Raw genomic sequence first — 19,918 nt, 5'->3', positions numbered from 1 at the left:
TTGTGTTAATGGTAGCCCAGAATTTGAAACAAAAAATGTTAAAGTCGATAAATTATAAAAGGCTTTGATATTGATCATATACTTTTCTCTAAGTAAATGAAATATTCTGGAAGCGTTTTTTTCTTGAAACATATAAATATATTTCTCTTTTATATTGATGAGAATTATATATTTTGGAGAGGCCTAAATATTAAGTTCTACACATAAAAATTTGTAGCTTTAAAAACCAAGTAATATAAAGCCAAAAATATACAGGATTGGCGGTTTATTTTTAAAATAAACTTTTACAGTGTGTCACTTATGGATCATTCAGTTATTTTTAGTATTTTTTAAATCTCCCTATTAAATGTCTCATTTTAAAATATACCTTGCTATTAATTTTATATTGATTTATAATTTTTATAGGGCCAGGAAAACTCAATATGTTGGGCTGCATTAGATAAAAATGCACAAGTGGTAACTTCTAAGGGTGAGTGTATTTCAATATGCTATTTTGGATAGAATAGTTCTATATTTCCTTTATTTGTACTAATTTAGTAATACTGGATGAAACATATTTCTCTGATAACTTATAAGCATCTTCTTTGATATATATTTATCAAATCTTTAAGTAGAAAACCAGAATATTCATAATTGTCAGCCACTATCTTTCTGGATTTTTTTTCAGACAATTTAGAAGATGAGACTGAAGATGATGACCTATTTGAAACTGAGTTTCGACAGTATAAAAGAACATATTACATGACGAAGATGGGAGTTGACGTAGTGTCTGAGTATGTTTTTGCCAATACTTATACTTTAAAGTAGAAAAATTAAATTTTGCAGTTCTTCATAAAACAGTATAATTTTGATAGTTAAGGTAGTGGGAAAGAACAATTTTTTGGTTTCATGAATGTTTCTAGATCTTTTAACGAGCCTGGTTTTGGAGAAGGTGATATTAATTGGCATGTGTTGAATTCCTATGATAAAAATTGCCAAATGGAAAATGGTTACTTTTAGGCTTCTCATCTTCTAAAGTTCATATCACACTTACTTCAAAGGCCACCTGGCTCAACTCCAAGTTAATAGCTAGCCTAAAAGTTTCTGAAGAACTTGATCTCTAGAATGTTGGCTTTTATCCTTTTAAATTGCATCCCACAATATGAATAACATGTTTGCATTTTATTTATTTTTATTAACACACACTTATAAGGTGCTTACCAGGTGTCAAGCACTATTCTAAATGCTTAAAATAACTCATTTAATTCTCACAGTTCTTTAAGATAAGTAGAATTATTATTTTACAATAGAGAAAATTAAGGAATGGAGAGATTCAAGTGATTTACTCAAGGTGATGTGAGTGGCAGAGCCTGGTTTTGAACCTAGGCATTCTGGCTCCAGAACTTATGCTCTTAACCGCTAAGTAAGACTGTTTCTCTATAGAGTAAAATAAGCGTTTCAGGACATGCTATGTTCCCTTTTATATGCAACATAGTTAGATACATTATCAATACTATTATTTTTACTTTTTTAAAAAATATAATAAAGCACTAAGTTTTAGATCTTTTTTAATGTATGCCTAGGTTTAGACCTAAGCCTTCAAATGTTGTCCTATACACTCTCAGACTGTCTTCAGAAATGAAGGATCTGTATTCATACTGATCTCCAGTAACTAGAGATACAGAAATTCTAGTACAGTTTACCAGCTTATTTGAAGCTTTATCCGGTGACATTAGCATGTAGGACTTTTGAGATTTGAGAAATAAAATATTTAAAATAGTTATGGTTTTAATCTTTTATACTTTAGTTCTTATATTTCCTTGCTTACAGTTATATAGAACTATAGTACCTGCAGTTGGCACTAAATGCTTAATTTCATGGGCAACTAGTCTCCTGCTTTATTTCCCTTCCTTTTATATAGTCAAATATAGACTTATGAAAATGAGATACTATTTGTTTGCTTAGCAAAGAGGCAGATATTTTTAAATTGTTATATTTGCTATTGGTCCAGGCTAGTGATAGAGTTCTTCCCTTAATTACTGGTGAGAATGTAAATTGGTAAAATTATTTTGGAAAGCACATATCCAAAAACCTTTAAAATATTTATCCTTTTGATCCAATAATTCAAATTGTTAATCAGTCTTAAAAATATAAATTTAAACAAATAAGGATATTTATTACAAAGTTTTTTATAGTAGTAAAAAATTATAAATCTACATTTCCAATAAGGAGGTTCGTCATAATCATGTCTACCTCTTCCTCATTAGTCACCATCTCTGCCATCGACACCGAAAGCTGCAGAACTGCTAAACTTGTACTTATAGAAAGTCCATAACAACTTAGAAAACTTGTATTAAATACAAGTTTTAAAAGCAAGAAACAAAACTATATTTGTATATTGTATATATTCTCCTTAAAGTAAACCAAACTCGGGCATGTAAAAAAGACTGAAAAGAAACATACCAAAATATAATAGTGATTGTTATAAGGTGATAAAAATGCTTTTCTTCACTATCTAGATTTTAATATTGAGGAACTATTTATTTTATAATGAAAATGATAATATACTAAATTTTCAAAAGCATACCTCCTAGGAAAATGGAGACCTGGAATATCTAAATTCATTTCTACAGGAATTTTGGTAACAAACACTAATAGGTTGATAGCCACTTTTGGCTTTAGCTTAGGGCTTTTTTCATTTGTTTCCTGGTCAAGATTTGTTTTACCTTAAATGACAGTTTTTGAGAAAGAAGGCATTAGAGAGAAAATTGTCAGTGGATATAGCACTTTTCAAAGTCTGTTCTAGGGAGGGGTGGTGCCAACTTTATAGAAAGCTTCATTGACTAAATCCTCAGCCTTTAAACCAAAGCATAGTATATTGCACAGCAGGTTTAAATGTTCTGGTAGTCAGTTTAGGAAAACTATAATGCAAACATTTAATCTGACAGGAAGGGATTTTTTAAAATAATATTTTGGAGTTTTTCTGATTATAATTATTTAACTTATTTATTGATTAAATAAAACATTGAGGCAGAATATAATATCAGCAGATAGCATGCTCTAAAGACCTGTCTTCAAAAAATAATGTTATAATTAAAATATTCTTTTCTGTTTTCAGTGACTTTCTGGCTGATCAAGCTGCATGCTATGTTCAGGCAATACAGTGGATTTTGCACTATTACTATCATGGAGTTCAGTCCTGGAGCTGGTGAGGGAATAAACAAAAAAATATAAACATTTTGTTTTATCACAATGGTTCATTCTACTGTAATATCATTTGGGAATCTCTTTACCTTTTATTTCTATTTATGGAGATTTTTTTTTAAAGATACATGCAGCCAAGTTTAAATAAAATACAGGTAATCTCTTTTTATGTGAAAATACTTTAAAAAGACCTTTGTATAATAAAAGATACTTCCAGCACTATCAGATAGCCCATAACAAAAGCTCTTTGTTAATCTAAGGATTTAAAATTTTCTGTCATGATGAATCACGTGTGACAAATTCTTTTTAATTATTGGGTCTGGGTGATCCTTATGTAGGGTTGTTCAATATATTTTCTACATCTTGTGTTTGAAAAAATTTTTCTCTCAGGAGTAATTATTTGAAGAGTTGATTATTTGAATGTTAGACTGGGGAGGCTAAAGAAGAAAGCAAAAAGGAATTATTTGCTTTTTGTGGTAATAGTTATAAATTTCCATTTCTCTCGTGTTTCCTGTTCTAGCAAGTTCCATCTACATTTTCACATCATCCACCAAAATCGAAAAATAACAAACCAAAAAATGATGCAGAGAAAAGTAGAGATTTTTAATCAAGGAAATAGCTTGTTTTGTTTTCATCGCACCTCAGCTAGGTTTAATTTTAAAGCACCACACAGCAAGATAAACCAATGTGAGATAACGTGGCATTAATTATAACTTTACATAGTAATAACTTTACATAATAATAACTTTACATACTAAATTTTTGAAATGACTAACCTGATTCTTAGGACCTGTCTGAAGAGTATTCTAATGACAAAAATCTTTGATTTGCCATTTTTTTTAAGAGGGTGAGTATAAGTTGTTCCTATTATACTACCAGACAGTAAGGCCAGGCACTTAAAAAACATGTTGTCATATAGTCCTCATACCTATTTTGAACTAAGTTTTATTCTCTGACTTTTTCACGTGAGGCTCAAAGAGGTTCAGTAACCTTTCCATGGTCATATACACCAAGAATCAAGTCCAAGCCTATCTGATTTCAATATCTATATGTTTTCCATTATTGCATATGCCATTCTACCTCCTGAACATTTCCATTCTTTTGAAATATGCCGTAATTGTGGAATATAAAAATATTTCTTCATTTTTTTGGCACCCTTAGTCAAATATTGAGAACATTGAAATTTTTAAAAATTGTATGTGCAAAGCTTCATACAAACATTTATACCTGTAATTAAAGATGGGGAAGTTAAAAACAAAAATAGTGTATGTGATTGATAAATGGTTTAATCCTACCACAAACATTATACACACACACACTTAAATATAAAAGTTCTTAGAGCTGACTGGTAAGAGCCGTATGACTCAGATTCACTGTTCTCTCTGTCCTCACGGGAGAGGCCCAGACCCATGTGAACTTACTGAGACTTCTGAGTACCTCATTACTTCATTCTAAGAATCTATTAATTGCAAGATACACATCAACATTTTGGGAACTAAAAGAACTATTATGTTATATACATCCTTCAATTACATTATACATCCCAACGTTGGAAATGTGAACCTCACTTTAAAAATTAAGGAAATAAAGCATTGGTTTCTATCATATGACCTAAATTTTCCCACATTTCTGATTTCTTATATTCAAGTGGTAGAAGTCTAGGTGAATTTTTTTCTTTAGAATTATTGTCATGTATCATTAAAATAGAATATGGAAATATATATATTTAATATTGACCTGTTTCATAAAATTGTCAATTGTTTAAAACTCAGTTTTGTTTTATAGGTTTTATCCCTACCATTATGCACCTTTCCTATCTGATATTCGCAACATCAGTACACTTAAAATCCATTTTGAACTAGGAAAACCTTTTAAACCATTTGAACAGCTGCTTGCCGTACTTCCAGCAGCAAGCAAAAATTTGCTTCCTACGTGCTACCAGGTGGGTTTTAGAATTAAATGCTTTTATGTTCTTTTTGATATTTGGGAGCTCCTCCTCCAAGCCTAGAAACAGTACCCAAATTTCTTTACTAGCTAAATACATTTTTTATTTTCAAATACAGTAGTTCTTAAGTTCCTTGAAAAGTAATTTTCTTGATTTAAAGTTAGGTTTGTTTTAAAAATGCAAACAAACTCCACAAACTATTAAAAACATAGCTTCTTCATTTTCCGCACCTTTATGCACAGCTTCAGTTTGTCTCTGTGCTAATAAAAGTAAACTGAGACAGGCAAAATCTGAAGCCATCTAGTTTGTCCAAACACTTACAGAATCACTCCTGTTTCCTTTTACAACCTCTGTCTATGAGAGTAGAGATTTTTAATAAGTCATTTATCTAAATAGAACTGTTACCTCAGTTTATATTTGAGTTTTAATCATTTTATTTATCAAATTGTAGAATGAAAGGCTTTTCTCTGGTTAATGTATTTCACATAACAGGAGGAAGATATTTCATGGGTGATTGGGTCACCAAAATTACACTAAGCCTACTAAGCTGATTCTGAGAGTAAAATTCATTTTGTTCTTCTAGATTATCAATCTGTTCTTCTAATTCCATGATCTGACCCCAGGCATTGGAATAGAAAGACAGAAACACAAGCGGGTGCATATGCACGCGCGCGCACACACACACACATACACACACACCCTCCCCCTTCCTGATTGAATAGTGTCAGGCTCCCTTCTGCATCTTTCTGAAACAACCTGTCATCCATCCTGGCTCCTCTGGCCTCCCTTTCTTCTTAACTTTCTTTGATTCCTTTTTCCTACCTTTAGATACATTAAGGATTGATACTCAGTTGCTCTGAAGCGGTACAACCATTCAACTGTTTTACAGCTACAACTGTTTTGACTGTTCTGTGCCCTTGCCATGCTGGTTATTAAATATTTTTGAGTATTACCCTGAGAAATATGCTGTTTTATTTCTTTAATTTTTTTTATATCATAGCCTTTCATATTCAATTCTTAGAAGACATTTTTATGCTTTCATTATCTAACTCTGTTATAAAATCTCTAATAAAAGCATGTCTTTTTGGACTTTTTATCTTTGCTATTAGTGATAAAGAGATTCTTGAATTTTCTGGTTTTATTTTTAAATTATCTTAGATGACAGTTTTTATATTACTTAATAAAATCAGTTGGTTAAGGTATGAAAATAAATTGTTTAAGGTTAAAAATGGAGGACTATTAGAAGCCTGTGAAATGAAGTCTCAATGAGAAAACACAATTTAAGTGGGCCTTGTAGAGTGAAAAGAATAAGATAGAAAAGATGAAATTAAATTTCAGAGTACAAGTGGTTTTGCTATATAACTAAGTCAATGGAATGGGAAAGTAATGAGTAGCAGTGAAATTAGAAGTATAATTAAAAATCAAAATATAGCAAGTATATTGCAACATATCTAAGTTGTAAAAATTTAAGATGTTATTGCTTAGAAATTTTAAACTGTAAATCTGAGGAAATGTAACTATATTAACAAAAAGCTATATTGATATTGGTTCTTATATTTCTATTACACTGTTTTATATTTTTACAGCATTTGATGACCAGGGAGGACTCACCAATTATAGAATATTATCCACCTGATTTTAAAACTGACCTAAATGGGAAGCAACAGGAATGGGAAGCTGTGGTACTAATACCTTTTATTGATGAGGTCAGTATATGAAGTATTTATATATATGCATATATTCTTAATTAGAGATTATTTTACATAAGTTAATGAACAGTGGGTTTAAATCATCATCTTTTTTTGTTAATGGGGTTTAACTACTCCCTGCTTCATTTTGTGCATCGAAACTTCTTAGGAATTTTAATTATAGAAAGCTGGAGTGTTCTCCTTTCCTCCTTGATCCATTACATTTTCTCAAATATCAAAAGGCAATAAATGCCTGGAGCAGGGTGAGGATTCCTTGCCGGTCCCTTCTCTCTCTGTCTGCTTCCTCTCTTCTCAAGTTGATTTTCCCCTGATGATCCTTGAGAGACTTAGAACAAATCAAAGAGCATTCGTGACCTGAGTCTCCTGAGGGAGTGAGGTAGGGGAAAAAAGGAAGAAAAAAAAAGAAAGCTGGAATAGCTTTACTAATATTAGACAAAACAGACTTTAGAACAAGTTGTATTACCAAAGATCAAGAGAGAGATTTTATACTACTTAAAAAGTCAACTCAGTTTATCTCTTGATGACATAAAAATCCTGTATATATATAAACCTAACAGAGCAAACCTAACATGAAGCAAAAACTGTCAGAATTGAAAGGAGAGACAGGCAAATCCACAGTTATAGTTGAAAATTTCAAAACCTCTCCGAGAAATTGGTAGAACAAGAAGACAGAAAATCAGTGAAGATGAAGGCTTAAATAACATTGTAAACCAACTCAACTTCATTCATATTTGTAGAACACTACACCCAACAACTGCAGAAGACACATCTTTTTTAAGTGAATTCATCAAGATAATTTGTCGAAATGTGAAACATTACACAATTAATTTATAAGGGTTGAAATCATAAAAAAAAAAATGTTCTCTGACCACATGGAACTAAATTAAAAATCAATAACAAATATCTGGAAGATCTGTAAACCTTTTGAAATTAAATAACACACTTTGAAATAAATAACCTATGGATGGAAGAAGAAATTAGAAAAGAAATTTGAGAATATTTGATCTGAATGATAATGAAAACACACCATATCATAATCTGTGTGATAAAACTAAAGAAGAGCTTAAAGGGAAATGTAGGTTCCAAATGCTTATACTAAACAAGAAAAGGTCTTAAAATAAATTATGTAAGCTCCCTACCATAAGAAGCTAGAAAAACAAGAGCAAATCAAACCCAAACTAAGAAGAATAAAGGAAATAAGATAGGACCAGAAATTCATGGAAAATGAATAAATAATAGAGAAAAATTGAGACCAAAAGTTTTTTCTTTAAAAAGATGAATCAAATGTATAAATCCTAGCTACAGTGATCAAGAAAGATGGGGGCAGGGAAGGAGGAGAGAGAGAACACATAAACTGTCAATATTAGGAATGAAAGAGGAGATATCTTATATATTCTACAGATATTTAAAGTATAATTAAGGAATATTATAAATAATTTTATGTCAACAAATTCAACAACGTAGGTGAAACGAACATATTTCTTTAAAGATAATTTAGCAAAGCTGACAGAAAAACCTAAAAATCTGAATAGTCTTTTATCTTTTCAAGACATTTAATTCATAATTTAAAACCTTCTGACAGAGAAATTCCAGGCTCAGATGTCTTCACTCGTGAATTCTAACAAACATTTAAGGAAGAAATAATACCAATTTTATACAAAGTTGCAGAAAATAGAAGAGGGAAAAATCACTTCCTCACATATTTTATTAGACCAGCATAATCCACATACTCAAATTAGGGGAGATATTACGAGAGAGGAAAATTACTGATATTCCTCCTAAAAGTAGATGAAAACCTTTTAACAAAATAAAACTAAATAGGATCCAGTAATATATTAGAAGGATTATACTCATGACCAAATGGGATTTATTTTAAAAATACAAGGTTTACAATGTGATTTACTACGTTATCAATATTTAACATTCAATTTTAATAGAAATGTTCAACAGACTGGGAATAGGAGAGAACTTCCTCAACCAGGTTAAGGGCATCTGAAAAACTTACTGCTGACAACATACTTAATAATTAAAGATTGAATGTTTTCTCTGTAAATCAAGGATAGGACAAAGATATCTATTCTAAAAACTTCTCTCTAATATTGTCTGGAAGTCTAGTGTATTAAGTCCTGGAAAAGAAATAAAGGTGTGCAGATTAGAGAGAAAGAAGTAAAATTTGTCTTTATTCGCATATGGCATTATCATATTTATAGAAAGTTCTAAGGAGTCTTCAAAAGAGAAACTATAACCAGTAAATAAATTTAGCAATTTATCTTCAGAGTCAACATAATCCTAAGGAATATTCCAGCAAATTTTTGTGTAGAAATTTGAAATCCGATTCTAAAGTTTTCATGAAATTGCAAAGGATCTGGGATAACCAAAGCAATCTGTAAAAAGAACAGTGTTAGAACTTTGCTTTTCTGATTTCTTGACTTAACCATGAAACTGTAGTAATCAAAAGAGTGTGTTACTTGCAAAGCAATAGATAGGTCAGTGGAACAGAATAGAGTCTAAATATAGAGCTATACTTGTCCAGTTAATTCATTTTCAATTAAGCCACCAAAGCTATTCAATAGGTAAACAAAAAGCTTGTTGACATTTGGTGCTAGAACAACTGTCCATATATGTGGAAAAAATGGATCTTGATCCATACCTCACACCATACACAAAACTTAATTCAAAATACATCATAGCTCTAAATGTAAAAGCTACAACTATGAAAATTTCTTGAAGTAAGCATAGCAGAAAATATTAGTCAAGACCCAGATGACACTACCCATAAAGAAAAGTGAGAAAATAGATTTCATCAAAATAAAAAAGATTGCGTTTCAAAAAACACTTAAAAAATAAATAGGTAAGCCATACACTAGGAAAAAATACTTCCAAAACATTTCTGTGCTTAGTACTGATATCCAGAGTAATAAACAACTCTCCAATTCAATAGTAAGAAGACAGAACCCAATTTTTTAAGTGGGCAAAATATTTGAAGGATCATTTTACAGACCGAGATATACAGATAGCCAATAAGCATATGAAAAAGTGTTCAGCATCATTAGTACTCAGAGAAATATAAATTAAGACCATAATGAGATAATACTGCACTGTACTCTCAGAAGAGAGAAAAATTAAAGAATTGAAACACAATACTAAATATTGGCAAGAATGTGAAGCCATTGGAATTTTTATACATTGATGGTGGGAGTATAAAATAGTACAAGTAGTTTGCCTGTCTATCTAGCAGTTTCTCATAAAGTTAAGGATAAAGCTACCCTAGAACCCAGCAATTCTATTTTTAGGTATTTACCAAGAGGGAGAATGAAAAAAAAGGATGTTCACAAAAAGTCTTATACAGAATATTCATAATAACTAAAAACTGGAAACAACTCACTGCATTTACAGGAGAATGAGCAAATTGTGGTGAATCCAAACAATAAAATACTACTCAGAAATAAATAAGAATGTACTGCAGATACATGTAACAACATGGAAGAACTCAAAAATATGCTAAGCAAAATAAGCCAGACAGGAAAGATTTCAAACTAATCTTTGGTGAAAGAAGGCAGGACAATGTTTGCATAATGAGTTGGGGAGGGGAAAAAGATAAACTGGGAAGGGGCATGCTTTATCTTTCTCAGATGATGAAAATGTTCTATATCTTATCTCATTTGGGTGTATGCAGTTGTCAAAATTCATCAAACTATAAACTTAAACTTTAGGTCTGTGTATTTCACTGGATATAAATTAGGCCTCGGTAAAATAAATTCCTTTTCTTTTAAAAACATTGTTATTGAGTAAAGGATAAAAATGTTTATTCACATTTTATTTAATTTTTAAACAATGGTGTTTATTACATGTGAAAAGATACTAGCCAGCTACCAGAGGATCAGGTTGTTAGATAGTCATCATATCCTGCACGTATGCAAATTTAGTTTCAGGTAAGCAGTTACTACTGATCATCCAATTATCACTTTAGTTTATTGAGGTTGAATTTTAACTTAAGTTTGGACATCTCAATGAGGTTTTAAATGTTTTCAACAAGGTTGCATATGCCACCAAAACAAAACTTATAACCAGCAGAATTACCCCATTCGTAGATGGTTTTTTTTGGAAGCAAAAGCTCAAAACTTACACAAGAAGATACCTGAAAGTAGGTATGTAAATTGTGAAAAGAAAAATTCTTGTTACAGGATAGTCAGTGAAAATAATAATTGTGGAAATTACCAAATTGGAATACATGAAAGAATTTTCAGAACTAATAAGGACCCATTTGTGCCTCATAGAGGATTATTACACAGACTATAGTGCTAGGAACAGGGTTGAGCTGCTTGGCTCCCATGCATGCATAGTCTCCCCTCCCTTTCCCTCTCCTCCCAACTTTCTAGCAGAATGTTCCAGCTGATTGTGTGTGTGCAAGGTAAAGAGATTGTAAAGGGTAGGAGGTAGATATGATTTGAAGCCATGTTATATGCTCACAATTCTGAATCAATAATTTGAGCTGGGCTCGGCCAGGTGTCTCTTTTGCCAGTCACACCCTGAGGTCCAGGAATCATGTTAGTCATCTTGTGGCTCAAGGGAAGGTGTTTATCTGAGATCACCTTACTCATTGATTGGTAGTTGGTGTTAGTTGTGAGGCCTCTATGTGATTCCTCACTTAGAGGTTTATTCTCACAGTAATCTTGGGTTCCAAGAAGGCAAGAACAGAAAGTACAAGGCCTCTTGACCTTTGGAATTTGTATAGCATCACTTCCACTACATTCTTTTGAATAAAGCAATTTATAAAAACTCACTCACATTTAAGGAGTGGGAAAATAGGCTTCACCTTTTGATGTCTAAAGCAGCTTATATATGGGGATAGGAGGAATTCCTGTGGCCATCTTTGTGAATCATCCACTACAATCTGCCCTTTGGCAAAATAATTTATATCCCATCCAAATATAAAACACACTAACCTCCCCCTAAAATCTCATATCATTACACATCAGGCTCAAAGACCAGAATTTCACCTTTAAATCAAGTCCTTATATGATGAAACTCCTCAAATGCAGCTCCTCAGGAATAGCTCCCTTGTCTCAGAGACCTATGAATTTAAAAAACATGTTATCCACCTCCTCCAATATTCCCAATTTTATAATGAGACAAGGACAAGATAACCACAATAAGTCACTCCTACCAAAAAAGGCAGGAAAAGGAAGCACATAACAGTCACTGAAGCATAACAGTTCTGAAATCCAGCTAAGGAGCATTCAGTCAAGTCCCTGTACTCTAGGGGCAGAGACTGTTCCTTTACTAGAACTAGGTTTGTTTTCTGGGAGTGGCCCTTTAGTCTGTTCTCCTAGGCTTTTGGCTCCCCGCTTTAGGTTCTTGATGCTGCGCTCTAAGATGTTGGGAAGAGAGAAAAAACAGGGTTAGTTAGAAGGACAGGCTAGGTTACCATGCTGTCTCAACAAATGCATTGGCTGACTCCATAAGTCACTCTGCAACTGTAATGGTCCATAAGAGTTCTTCTAATTTGCTATAAAGGGTCTGAGACATTACACTCTTCATCTATCAGTCTTGGATGCAGGTTTCATTTTGGAAAAGGTAGATGACCTTCTGTGAGATTACTTTTCACATGAGGGTGTTTTCTAGAGAGGGTGAACAGCTGAAGGTTGTAAGCCAGTAACACTTTCAGCAACTGAGCAGATAAGTCCTTCACTACTAAGGGGAGATCACTGCAGCACATCACAACGTCCATCGCATTCTGATGCTTTAATGTTATGCTGTATCGTAAAGATGGTAAAATGTTCAAGATTATAAGGATGGGATGCTATGCATTGACGAGGCCAAATGACCTAGCAAAACCTTTATGTTTTGAATATGAAAAAGGATTGGACTCAAACTTTGAATGTGATACTGGAGAAGAAAATAGGAAATAAGTAAAAATAATTATGAAAATTCAATTTAGTGTTTATTTCCTGAAAGATTGTTAATTTTATTTATACCTTACGATATCAGTGGTATCTTAGAATCAAGAAATTATGGTACAGTATTATTTGTTTTACTCCATAATCTCTTTCAGATTTTGCTACTTTCTACCTCTTTCTACAACTTTTTCTATAAATGCTTTGAAAGTGGCATAGATAATTATTGGATTAAAAGTCTAAGAGGCTACTCTAGAAAACAATTCATTTCTTATAAAGTTAAACACAGATTTACTATTCAACTCAGCGGTCACACTCCTAGAGTATAATTTTTAAAATTTATCCTAGAAAAATGAAAACATATCCACACAAAAACCTGTGTATGAATGTTCAGAGCGACATATTTGTAATAACCCCAAACTGGAAAAAATTTAAATTTCCTTCAGTGAGTTAGAGGATAAACAAACTGTAGTGCATCCATATAATGGAAAACTACTCAGCAATAACTATTGATATAAACAACATGGAGTGGAAAAGTTTACTTGAGTGAGAAAAGTCAATCTCAGAAGGTTCTATTTATATAATATTCTAGAAATGATAAAATGATTGTAATATAAAACACATCAGTGGATGCTAGGGGTTGGGTTGGGAATGGGATGTGATTATAAAGGTATAACGTGAGGAATAACGTGACAGTGTAATTGTTATGTATTCCAGTTTTAGTAGTGCTTGCATGAATCTACACATATGATAAAAATTCCATAGCACTATACACACAAAAAAATCACCTATAAAAACTAGTGAAATCTGAATGTCTATAGTTTAGTTAATAGTGATATACCAATGTCGGTACCAATGTACTGTAGCTATGTGTAAGATGTTATCTTTGTAGAAAGCTGGGTGAAAGGTACGTGGGAATGGCTCTGTACTAATTTTGCAACTTCTTGTGGATCTTTGTGTTTTTTGCCACAATACACAATGCTGTGATAAAAGTAGTGTTGTATTTATGAGTTCATTTTGTTTGTTTATACATTTTTATGCATTAAAATCTTTATTTTTAAAAGGTATATTCCCAAAAGTGGATTGCTTGGTTAATTGGAACATATATTTTTAGTTTTAATGAATGTTACCGTATTGTTTTTCAAGAAGACTGGTCTAATTCATACCTGCAATATTTTAGTACCCACTTTTTGGCTTTTCTAATCCTGGATATAATTGCTTCATTTAATTTTGCCAATCTATTGATGATGAAGAATGCCATTTTATTGTTCAAATTTGTTTTTCCACAATCCCTAATTTGAGTATATTTTTATATATGTTTGCCCTTTGCATTTTCTATATTGTATTTTGTATATTGTCTATTTAAATCTTTTTTCTGATTTTCTTTTTTTGATTGTTAGCAACTCAGTGTATTAGGCATATTCTTTTTCAATATGGCATTTGTCTCTTGATCTGTTTATGACATCCTCTTTCTCATACATTTTCTTTCACTTAAAAATGTCTTTTCCCTTAGGCTGTTAGGTTTTTTCCTATTTTAAATAAGAGTTTATCACTCCAAATTATCAATACTCTCCTAGATTGTCTCCTAATACTTTTATTGTTCTATTACTCTGAGACTCGTTTTCGTAAATAATATGTAGTTGGGAAGTGTATGTACTTGTGTTTTTTCTAGGTGCATTGGTAGTTATGGCAAAAGCATTTTTTAAATATCTGAATACTATGTTTTTGATACAGATTTGGATTTATTTTTGAACTCTTTATTCTATTCTTCTGGTTTGTGAGTCTCTTGAGGTATCAGTACTACAATGTTTTGATTATAGTAGCTTTATCAAAAATGATAGGATCTAGTAAGACAAGTCCCCAGTTATTTTTTGCAGTTTACGCATTGATTCTTCCATATGAACACTGACATCATTTGGTCCTTTAAAAATATTTTAAACCACTGTGATTCTGATTGAAATTATGTCAAATGTAAGATAATTTGAGAAGATGAATATTTCTGTACCATTACAAAATTTTTAAAGTAAAAAATTGATGCTCTCTGAATTATGGTAAATTATAATTATGATAAATTCACATTTAAAAAATGATTCTTTGCTATTCTTATCCACAGTTTAGTGACTACTATTGGAGTAATAGGTTCAGAGGAATTTTCAGTGGCAAGCAATATTCTAACAATATTCAAAGCCTTTGAAACAATGAATAATAATAGCAAATCAGTTTTTTATATAATGAAGTGGAAAGGAGTTCCATTAGTTTTTTTTTCCCCAAGAACACATATAATTCTGTTTACTGAGGGAAAAGATTTATTCTGTATGTTGAAATTACAGAAATTTTATACTCTTAATTTCTCTCCTTGATCTTTACATTCAGAAGCGATTGTTGGAAGCCATGGAGACATGTAACCACTCCCTCAAAACAGAAGAGAGGAAAAGAAACCAACATAGTGAATGCTTAATGTGCTGGTATGATAGAGGCACAGAATTTACCTACCCCTCTCCATGGCCAGAAAAGTTCCCTGCCATAGCACAATGTCGCACAAGGTAATGCTCTTTGGTAATTTCAGCAACCACAAAGAGTCCTCTTGTTAAGGGTGGAAAATTTTCTAGTAAACCAGCATTAAAGATTTACTATGCTTCTGTAATCTGCTTGCTTGTTTGCTGTTAACCAGGGTGTGGTAATATGCTCAAAGATATGCTAATGGCCAACTTCTGCTTCTGTAATCTGCTTGCTTGTTTCGTTATAAATTGCCTCTAATGGAAGCTTGGGACTGATCTCTTCTAACCCTGCTTGGTGGAGAGTCAGTCGCCGCCGGCTAGTAAAGGCTCACAATTCATCTTAATTGGCTCCGTGGGTCTTAGATTTGATTGCACCACAACACTCTCTACCAACAAAGATAAAAAGCTTTTGAATATCTAGTTAGAGCATTAACAAATAATTTATGACAGTTATAGTCAATTTATAATGAGTTACATCCAACTTGCCAAAAACCATAGCATCTCTGTCTCATAATTATTTTTGTTGTTCTCTGCTTTGGTCAGATTATGCCTTTCTCTTTCTATCTTCTGCTAAAGTTTTTATTTATTTATTTTTATTTTTTATTTTTCCCCCTTAATGTATATCTGGATTATCCCTCAAAAGGATGTGTGAATTTTTGTTCCCATTGCTAGTGTCTGCTCCCAGCGTTATTTGACATGCTATAACTTTGCCTCTTGTACTCCCCAGCTACGTAACTAGAAAGAAGAAAAAAAATGAAATGAAAGAGCTCTTCTGTTTTATTGCCTTAAACCCATTTCTTCTTTAGCTTCCTCATTAAAATGTCATCCTGTTGTGGTACGATCAATTCTAAGACCCACAGAACCAATTGAGATGAATTATGAGCCTTTATTAGCTGGCTGGCAGCTGACTCTCTACTACACAGGGTTAGAGGAGATCAGCCCAGAGTTCCCAAAAGAGGCAGTTTATAAAACCTAGAACCACACCCTGGTTAACATCAGACAAGCAAGCAGATTACAGAAGCAGAAGTTAGCATATCTTTGCCTAGAACCACACCCTTAACAGTCCTTGTTTTTCTCTTCTCTCATCTTCCCTGCAAATAATGTATTCAGATGGCAGTTGAGTTGCCGATAAAGTGTACATCTTTTACTTATTATTTTTTCTTTTTTAAAACAAAGAGAAAGATGAAATAGACATTGTAAAGTGTTTATTTTCCATTCTGGGTTTTGAAATATGGATGATATGGAGATTTATAATATACTTTAAACAAGCCTTTATGTTTTAAATTATGTACATTTGTTGGTTTGTTTTAAATGGGTGGGAAAAAACTTCCATTCAGTAACCTGCACACATGGTTATTTCTGGACCAGTAACACCAGGGAATCTGGGTGGTCCTGCTGTATATTCCCTTTGTTTTTAGGTATGAATCGTCATCACCCTCTTTAAAAGCAAGAATGACTCATGCTGCAAAACTGTGATTGCTTGTAATGTATGAATTTTAAATTAAATGCCTTGATTTATTTTTTAGGTATAAAATAATATCATTAGATGCTTGGCGTGTAGACATAAGCAAGAACAAAATAACCAGGGTTGACCAGAAGGCGTTATATTTCTGTGGATTTCCTACTCTGAAACACATCAAACACAAAGTCAGTGGCTATTTAGTTCATATTTTTTCTTTACTTTATTAAATGCGAAGTGATTACAGATAAAGAATTAAAGTTATATTCTTTGAATTCTTTTAAAGTTCTTTTTGAAGAAAAGTGGGGTTCAAGTATTCCAACAGAGCAGCCGCGGGGAAAACATGATGTTGGAGATCTTAGTTGGTGCAGAGTCAGATGAGCTGGTAAGTATTTTCTTTATTATATATCTATTAGGTGCTTGTAATGCATAAAACATCTTAGCCGCAATGTGTTTACCAAAGAAGTATAAGGTAGTGACTCCAAAAATTCACAGTAAACAAGGATGTGGTTAAAAAAACATTTGGACAAATTAAAGGATGTGTGAATTGTGACATAATGAGCAAAAAATGCTCCAGGAATTTTGAAAAGGAGATGAGCTGTGGGAGCTAAGTACAGACTTGTAGATGAGAATAGGTTTGAGCTGGATGCTAAAAAAGATTATCACCAAGAAGAGAAAAGGAGGGGAAAGATATTCTAGGTAAAAGAAATAACATAAGCTGGGAATTATAGTAAAAAATAATGATACATTATCTTATTTTTTTTAACCTTTTTGTATGTCCGAAATTTATTTATTTGTTTGTTTGTTTGTTTTAAGAATAAATGTGATGTATGTTGGAAGGAATAGATAAACCTGACTGAAGCAGAGGATTTGTGTTGGGAAATAGTGGAAGATAAGATTGAACAAAACAAGAGACTAGATTATGGAGGATCTTGAATACCAGGCTAAGGAGTTTGGACTTTTTTTTTTTTTTTTTCATGATTATTACCTTGAAATTGGTGTTTTCATAAAGATTAATTTGGTGGGAATAGTAGATGAAATAGCACAGAAGATAAATAAATGGAAGAAAATGGAAAAGGCTACAAATTCAGAGGTCGTGGTTGTAGAAACATTAGGCCATAAGGACATAATCTGTAGAATTGATAGATCTAGATGAACAAGACTAAATAAAATTGACACTTCATCAGTTGTTCAAATCTTGGAGATGAAAAGAAAGAAAATATTAAATATTACTCTCAGATATCCAGGCTAATTAACTAGAATATAATTGGTGTTTACTGGAATGAAGAAGTAGAAATGAGAGAGTCCCTGGTCTGAGAAGATTAATGATAAATAGTGATGGAATTTTAAAGTGGTGCTAGGACTTTTAACTGGAGCTGCCATGTCAGTCTTTCTCAATAAGGGTTCCATAGAGATTTGAGTCCTAATGCCCTAAGTCATCCATTTGTATATAATAGATTAATTTATCTCCTGTGGATTTAGAATGGAACTACTTCTGATCAGCCTTGAGAGGACTGAGAAAATAGTCAAATTGTTTTTATTTAGTGTTTTGTGCTTTAGATGAAAAATCTCAATTGAGAAAGCTGCTTATATACAATATAATAATACCTGGGGTTAGAGCTTAGAGGAGATAGGTATATACAAGCCATCAGCAAGGAGTTGATGGCTGAGCCCTTGTAGCTCATTTACCTGAAGAAAAAGAACTCTGAGTGTTCAAGGACTCAACATGAAGAAATATTAACAGTTATAAAGAGTGGAAAAAAAATAATAAAAGTGACAGTGTTCAGAGAGGTAAGAGAGAATTAATTCCCAAATTAAGTAGTATCACAGAAGTGTGGAGAAGATGCTGCATACAATTCAAGAAGAATACAAACTAAAACAAAGTCTATGAATTTGTTCTTTAGGCAGGCATCATTAATGGCCTTTGAGAATTTCATTCCAACAGATTGGTCAAGGCTGAAGTCCAATTCCTAAGGACTTGTCTGTGACCATGTAGATGGAAAGCCAAGGTAGCAGGTATTAAGTCATTGGTTAAGAAATTTATCATTTAAAAGAAGGCTAGAAACAAAACAGTAGGTAGAAAAGAGACAGCTCACCAAGCAAAATCCGTACAGAAGAGAGGTAGGGCTAGTGGAGAAAGGCAGTCTTAAAGGCACTGTAGAGGAAAGGGAGGTTGTTGATAACAAACCAAGTGAAGTAATGAGGGATTTCGTCTAGGGCTTAAATGCAAAGATTAATCTGGGAAAGAAGGACAACTTTTCCTTCGAAAACTAAAGGAAAGATTGGGAGAATGAAATTAGAAATAGATATATAGATAGAAAGGAAATGGATAATTAATAGTAGTTCTAATGTTGAAACTTGTTTTATTTATGAGAATAGTGTATTCTTTTGTATATTCACATTAATAAATGTCTAAATATAATAAATAAAATTAGAAGCAACCCCTCAAAGTCTAAAAATAATCATCTGATCATTAAATAAATATTGCTAATAATGAGTAAGCATAATATACAGAAAAAAGTGAATGAAAATTTGTATTTAAACTTCAGTTTCTACCATAATGTTGTTGTCTAACCAATAGCAATAATGTTTCCTTTTAACAAAAGAATTTTTAAAAATATTATTTCATGTAGAATATTTGTATTCACATTTTATAATTTATAAAAGCTTTCGTGTATATTATTTTATTTTATCTTCAAATAAACATCACGAAGCAGATGTTATTCTTTCTTCTCATAAAAGAAAACTGAGACTCAGTGGGATTAAATGACTGGCCAAAGATTCTATAGCCAAAAAGAGGTAAAACCCAAATTTGGACCCACGATTCCTAACTTAAAGGCTAGTGTTCTTATTTTATTGTATCAACCACAAAGTGAAAAGAAACTAGATTTCTTAGATTCTGTTTTATACTACCTGGCTGTTTGATATGGGACAAAGAATAATGATAGCTTTTCTAGACATTTCTGCTGCTCTTTTTTTCTCAGTTTCTGTAAGAAAAATATGCAACATAATCATGAAAGTCATGGAATTATAGAATTTTACAACTGGATGGAATTTTGTAAAACAACTAATCCAACTCATTAGTTTTACAAATTAAAAATTCAAATGGAGATCAGAAAAGGGACATTCGCTCTGCTAGTTAACAGCAAAACTAAGAACTTAAGTTTGTTGCCAAACATTATTTCTGCTACTGTTGGCTTTTACTATGGACAGTAACACGTTATAGA

At 32.2% G+C, this 19,918-nt stretch overlaps 1 protein-coding gene across 2 annotated transcripts in view; it reads left to right on the top strand.

Moving 5' to 3' along the window:
• The window catches only part of XRN1 (5'-3' exoribonuclease 1), a 116,722-nt gene that overhangs the window by 25,101 nt on the left and 71,703 nt on the right, over positions 1-19,918 (top strand). For both annotated transcript variants that reach the window (XM_036219716.1, XM_036219717.1), the window contains exons 11-18: positions 406-469; positions 668-773; positions 3,098-3,187; positions 4,969-5,125; positions 6,715-6,834; positions 15,108-15,277; positions 16,759-16,879; positions 16,978-17,076. In XM_036219716.1, coding sequence (XP_036075609.1) covers positions 406-469; positions 668-773; positions 3,098-3,187; positions 4,969-5,125; positions 6,715-6,834; positions 15,108-15,277; positions 16,759-16,879; positions 16,978-17,076 — 927 coding nt within the window. The remainder of the gene's footprint in view (positions 1-405; positions 470-667; positions 774-3,097; positions 3,188-4,968; positions 5,126-6,714; positions 6,835-15,107; positions 15,278-16,758; positions 16,880-16,977; positions 17,077-19,918) is intronic.

Source organism: Rousettus aegyptiacus, unplaced genomic scaffold, assembly GCF_014176215.1.
Source record: "Rousettus aegyptiacus isolate mRouAeg1 unplaced genomic scaffold, mRouAeg1.p scaffold_m13_p_4, whole genome shotgun sequence".
Classification (NCBI taxonomy): domain Eukaryota; kingdom Metazoa; phylum Chordata; class Mammalia; order Chiroptera; family Pteropodidae; genus Rousettus; species Rousettus aegyptiacus.
The sequence above is the reverse complement of the archived record's forward strand: the minus strand, read 5'-3'. Positions and strand labels throughout refer to the sequence as shown.